A 6,656-nucleotide genomic window follows, 5' to 3' on the forward strand; every position below is an offset into this window, starting at 1 on the left:
TTATAGAAAGTTTCAAACATACCCCGGAGTAAAGAGAGGGTTTAATGACCCCCATATACCCATCATCTGGTCTCAATAATTATAACTCATGGCCGTTATTGTTTCTACCTTACCTCCATCCTCTCTCCCATTCCTGATTTTTTATTTAAAATTTTCTGATTGTCGCCCTGGCCGGTTTGGCTCACTGGATAGAGCGTCGGCCTACGGACTGAAGGGGCCCAGGTTCGATTCCAGTCAAGGGCATGTACCTTGGTTGCGGGCATATCCCCAGTGGGGGGGTGTGCAGAAGGCAGCTGATCGATGTTTCTCTCTCATCGATGTTTCAGACTCTCTGTCCCTCTCTCTTCCTCTCTGTAAAAAATCAATAAAATATATGTATTTTTTAAAAATTTCTGATTATTTTCTTTGGATAAATGCCCATCACAGGAGTCTAGAAAGTGGTGGTAGAGCAGAGCATTGATCTGGGTCACACTGCCGGATTCAAATTCTGACTGCTGAGTTTACTTATATCTACAATGGGGATAATACAAGTGTCTGTATGTGCGCAGTACACTTTCATATATGGTAGCCACTAGCCACCTTAGATTTAAATTGTCTAAAATAGAATAAAATAAAAAGTTCTGTACCTCAGTCATACTGGCTATATTTTAAGGGCGCTGTAGCCACATGTGCCAAGTGGGTACAGCATGGGATAGAACCTCCATACTGAGGAGAGTTCTCTAGCTCAGAGCTGCTCTTTATCATAATTTGTTATGAGGCTTAAATGAACAGTGTAAAATTCTTAGGATGGCATCTGGCCTAGGGTCACAAATAGACTGTAAGACACCTTTGTGCAAATTAGGAAAAGATGTCCCCACTGGGAGGATGTCCCCAGCCAAGTGAGGGGAGGGTGCATTGGATTTCAGATGCCCCGGCCTCCTTAGGCAGGCATCTTTGTGCAGTGCGCACGCTACATAGCTGTACTCCAGGACCCTGGAATAGTATAGAACTCAGTGTTTGTTAGCTGCCATTATTATTTGGATTATTATTTTATTCCTTGGTCAAAGGTTTAGACTTTGATATTTATGAGGGCTTATCCTATATTACCTTCTTAGAAACAATATAGTAAGAGGGCTTATTGCACTGAATCTTTGCCAACACTAAATATTAGTATTCAAAGTATATCCTTGCCAGTGTAATAGGTGAAAAAAAGAATCTCATTGTTATTGTATGTATTTGCTATAGTTTATTTGATAATTTCTCCTATGCCTGTTGATCATCTTTTTCTTCTGATAACTGTTAATATCTTTTGCCCATATTTCTATCTTGGTGTTATCGTTTATTGTTGGTTTGCTTTTAAAGTACTTTTTTATACTTTAGCTATATACAGGGTGGGGTTTTGTCCCAACCTGTATACACAGATTCTGACTATCCAGAGACCCAGGTCCCAGGAAAAATGGTTTTACTTTCAGTAAATTCAAATTCAAGTCTTAAAGCTTCTTTTTACTTTATATTAAATTGTTTTAGCTCTTTATTTTGGAAAATTTTGTACAATTGGAAAGAATAGAATAATAAACCCTATTTTAACCTATGATTTTAATAATTATCAACTTGTGGTCAGTCTATTTCATCTGTAAGCTCTCCCTTAACCCAAAAAATACACACACTAAATTATTATGAATTTCAGCTATCAAATTTCATCCATAAATTTTATAGTTATTCTTGTTTTTTGATGCCTTCGTTTTTAGATTCAGAAAAAGCGAGGGGATCTTCGATTGATTGTGGCTTCAGCCACTCTGGATGCAGAGGTAAGAACATTTCCCCTCTCTCCTTGTCCCCCATAAACACTGGAATCATTGGCCATGACTGTGGGAAGTTACCTCTAGCAAGAGCTTATCTTTGGCAGAATGGCCTACCTCTCTTATGGGGCCATCTGATGACCTAGATTCCAGGGGATGAGAGGATACTCCTTTTTAGCCTGTAGGCGGAAATCAACCTGTAATTAATCGAGTTCATAATACCTACTTGTCTTGTTTCTCTACATACTGTTTCTCTTCTTACAGGCAGCTTCTTTTTATTACTTTTCTTAGTATGAGGTTATTTTTCTTGCATTTACTTATGGCTAGCATTTATATTTAGAATTTTTGTACAATTGAAGTTTTTACTGTACATATAATGTCCGTGTTATAATTTTTTTATGGCTAAGTTTATATTGTTATTCTCTCTTAACTAATATTTAAGTTCACACAGTGGTTCAACTCAACAAATAATTTTGACCACTTGTCATCATATATATATAAAATAAATAGGTGTTTACAGTTCAGTATGTTCAAGGTACTGAGACAGCCAAGGAGGGAGTTCCTAACTCCAGCCAGCTCAAAGGTGTCCATAAGCTTTCACAGAGGAGGGACATCCGGTTGGGTTTGACAGATGCACAGAAGTTTGTCAGATGGGCGGGGGGCGCATCCTGAGCATGCACAGAGCACAGGGGTGTGAAACCATGTGTGCATGGGGCTGGGAGTCAAGTGTAAGGTGGGAGTCTTACCTGTATGGCCTGCTATGGGGTGATCTGCCTCTGACTTCCCCTTTCTCCAGTGCTCACTACACTCCAACCCCACTGGTCCCCTTGCTGTTCTTCCAAAAACCCCAAGTATGCTTCTGCTCTGAGAGGGACCCTCTTTCTACACCATTCTTCCCTCACATGTTTTCATGGCTCCACTCTTATTTCATTCCAGTCTTGACCATGTATTATACTCTCAGAGAGGCCTTTCTTGACCACTCTGTCTAAAGTTGCTATCCAGCTTCTTATTCTGCTTATTTTTTTCTGTTTAGCACTAACATTAGGTGTATATCGAGTGTTTATTGTGTGTCTCCCATCATGAAAAGTAAGCTCCCTGATGATTGGGGCTTTGAATGTCTTCAACAGTGTCTGGCATAATGTAGGTGCTGTGGGTTGAATAAATTTTGATTGAATAGGAGGTAGTGGGAGATTAAAATGGAAAGGTTGGTAGGGGTCAGATGATGGAAGGCCTTACAAGCCAACGAGAGGGGGAACTCCATCCAGCACCTGGTTGGGAGCCTTGGGAGGGTGTGAGGTATGTGACTTGATCATATTGACTTGATTCTAGGAAGAGCACTTTGGTGCTGTGTAGAAGAGACAAGAGGGTTGTGGAAATAGCAGTTAAGAGGCCAGTTTTATAATCCAATTGAAAAGGGCCTGGCCTTGCTGTGGCTTCAAGATCCAAACAACTTGGAGAGAGAAAAAACCTAGCATGGCTAAGAGAGGTGTCTGCATGTGCACCCAGACTGCTTGCAGACCTTCTCACAAGGCTGTAGGAGTCTGGTGTGTTAAGTCTGTCCATGATAACTTCTGGGGCAAAGCTCCTTGGTTGCCCTCTTTAGTTCTCATATCCTTCACCCACAATACCTGCTAGAATGCTATTTTGAGGACCATACCTGACCTCTCCTGTTACCTCCTCTGTGGCTAAGTTGCACAAAACATCTCTATTTTACATCTTATCTTCATTATCCCCCCCTTGTAAAAAGGATTCCCAACAGTTTTCGTTATGTTTGAAAACTGTAATGTCTGAGTCTTTTCTTAGAATGACTGTTAAATAATACTTATTGCTCATAATTGCCTTTCATAGTCTTGATGTGACATAGAGATTTAAAAAAATAGCTTCTTTCAGTTCTGCCTACAGTAGTTGATATAGATCAGTGGCGGGCAAACTTTTTGACGCGAGGGCCACAATGGGTTCTTAAACTGGACCAGAGGGCCGGAACAAAAGCATGGATGGAGTGTTTGTGTGAACTGATATAAATTCAAAGTAAACATCATTACATAAAAGGGTAGGGTCTTTTTTTTCAATAGTTTTATTCATTGCAAATGGGCCGGATATGGCCGCGGGCCGTAGTTTGCCCACTGCTGATATAGATGGACTTTCTGGAAGTGATTTCTTTAAGTGGGAAAGTAGAATGAATGTAGGAAATTTGTGATGCTGTGGGAATACTATGATGCAGGCATGCCAGGAGCTCAGCATTGTTTAGCCGGGCCTTTGATGGGCTAGGGCCATTCACCCCTTTATCCCTTCCTGCCCCATGCTGGGGATGGAGGTGAAGTCTGTCTGTGTGTGTATGAGGAGAGGACCTCAGGGAGAGAATCAGTTCTGTGGGAGTGTGGGTGCATGTGGGGCGTGGTTTATGAGTTCCCATGTGAGAGTGAGTGAGGAAGAGGAATGGAGTGAGCTGAAGAGGGCGAAGGAGGAAGAATAGGAGTGGGCATGGGTGTGGGAAGGGGTGTGGCTTAGGTAGCATTTGACCAAGAGGTCAAGGAGGTGCCAGAACTCATCCCTGGTCCCCCAGCTGCTGCATCTGTGGATGACAGACTAATTCCAAGCCCCACTGCCTGGAGGGGTAGATGATGCCACCTGCTCTGGTTTTGCTCAGGGCCCAGGTGGCTCAGCAGTGACTACAGCTGGGAGGCCGAGGCAAACATGACTGGGCTGGTCACATAGTTGCCTTGATTGTTTAGTTGCTTTGTTAATATAAGCCTAATTAAGCAAACAATTACAGAAAACATGGCCAGGTATAATTACGAAGTATTTATTGACCAGTAGTATATCACATGCTATTCTTTTTCTTTTATTTGCTTTTATCCACGTGGCAGAAAATGGGATTGCTGATTACTCCCACAGTTTTTGTCACAGGTCCAGCCACTTGGGAAGAGACTAGTTTCCCTCTCCAGATTCCTGGAGAAGGAACTTGGGGTCAGCTGGGGTCAGATGCCCACTTGGAACTAATTCACGTGGGCCAAGGCCTGTTGGATCCCGAGGTGGACATGGCTGCTGGAAGCCCACTTCTGTGCTCAGGGAAGGAAGCTGTGGCAAACTGGGAAGGCCACCCAGCAGATGTCCACATCATTTTCATTCCATTTCATAGGCTGTCCTCTTCCTTTATGCCATTTTTATGTTTCTTACTGTATATCCATGTCAGTGTGACACCCCCCCACACCCTCCCACCCCCGTTTCAAACCTGACTCAAACTCTCTCCTTTTCGAGGCGTGTTGAGCCTGTTTCACTCCTTCTGTCCTTCTGCCTCAAAATGTATACACTGTTGATACTATATTTATTTGCTTTCTAGCCTGTAATTGTCTGTGTGTATTTTATATTTCCAAATAAAGATAAAAGACCTTAAAGATTAAGATCTTGTGCCTTCTAGGGAATCTAAATGGGTAGAAAAAATAAGCAAAATACCCACTCTACTCTATGCCAGCTCCACCAACAAAAGCAGGATTTTGAGCCTAGGAGACCTGAGGCTACCCTTATCTTCTCAGCAAACATAAGAGGTATTCCTTTTAAAACATAGCTGAGCAACCCAAGAAGAGATGATGGGCACGTGCCAGCAGCTTAAAAATGATGGGCACGTGCCAGCAGCTTAAGAGGTTAAGAAACTGAGTGTCCAGGTTTTGAGTACAAGTTTATGTGTCTATGCCAAGACTAAGAAAATGATGTGTAAGAAGTTTCTGAAAGTGATAAGGTAGATTTTTCCCAATGAAATAGCAGGAATATATATGTTGTGACCTAAATGCCACAGCTCTTTGCATTAATATAGAACCTAATGCCTCATTTTGTACAGAAACAGATCTACTTTCATGCAGAAATCAAGCATATTTCTAGAGCCCAGGGTTAAATGAGCATCTCAGGGATTTACATTAGTAAGATTACTAGAATCTCTGCATAATCCTGGACTGTGATGTGTGTCCCTATTAATAACTGAGATTGACTTTTCCAATAGTCTCATGAAGGGAACTTTAGAGCAAATTAAATTTAAATAAATACCTGAGTATAGTGGTTGCATTTCATACCCACTACCTAAGGCAAGTGCAAATGTTTTAAAATAAAACAAAAGTGGAGCCAGGAATTGAAACTTAATATGATTGTTCCAGAATATTCCAAATCCAGAATTTATTTCAAAAGCATACAATTTTCATTTCACAGCACTGCATGCTTATTGATGTATTAGTGTTTCGTTACTTTAAGTTATTACTTTGTGCTTATAATGCTTTTTTATATTACTGTAACTTATTATTCTAACTTTAAAATCTTGAATCAGTGAATAAGAATACCTCTTGTTTTGGAAGTGTAGACTACTGGAATGAAATCCAATAAATGTCATCTTCTCATTTGAAAAAAAAAAAGATCTTGTGCCTTCTCAGTTAATGCTGAATTTTATTTCTTGAAAAAGTAACTTCCCCGCCGAAACCGGTTTGGCTCAGTGGATAGAGCGTCGGCCTGCGAACTGAAAGGTCCCAGGTTCGATTCCGGTCAAGGGCATGTACCTGGGTTGCGGGCACATCCCCAGTAGGAGATGTGCAGGAGGCAGCTGATCGATGTCTCTCTCTCATCGATGTTTCTAACTCTCTATCTCTCTCCCTTCCTCTCTGTAAAAAATTAATAAAATATATAAAAAAAAAAAGTAACTTCCCATCTTTATTCTTCAACACACATATTCCTGAGTAGCTAAGGGGTAGCCGCCGACTCCAACAACATTGTTAAGGCATCAACTTCCTCCCTGTTCTGCTTGCCTTTTTGCTCCAGAAAGCCTCTGTTGAGTCCTTCCTAAAATCTTCCTCCTCCGCTGGCAGCACCTGCCTCCCTGATGGCTTCCCCTCCAGCTAC

The 6,656-nt window shown here is 41.5% G+C and overlaps 1 protein-coding gene across 1 annotated transcript in view; it reads left to right on the forward strand.

The window, feature by feature from the left end:
• The window catches only part of DHX35 (DEAH-box helicase 35), a 61,521-nt gene that overhangs the window by 20,752 nt on the left and 34,113 nt on the right, over window positions 1-6,656 (forward strand). Inside the window, exon 10 of the mRNA XM_006755229.2 lies at window positions 1,728-1,787. Within this exon, the coding sequence (XP_006755292.1) occupies window positions 1,728-1,787 (60 nt within the window). The remainder of the gene's footprint in view (window positions 1-1,727; window positions 1,788-6,656) is intronic.

The sequence above is a fragment of the Myotis davidii genome, unplaced genomic scaffold (assembly GCF_000327345.1).
Source record: "Myotis davidii unplaced genomic scaffold, ASM32734v1 scaffold1113, whole genome shotgun sequence".
In the NCBI taxonomy this organism is placed as follows: Eukaryota; Metazoa; Chordata; class Mammalia; order Chiroptera; family Vespertilionidae; genus Myotis; species Myotis davidii.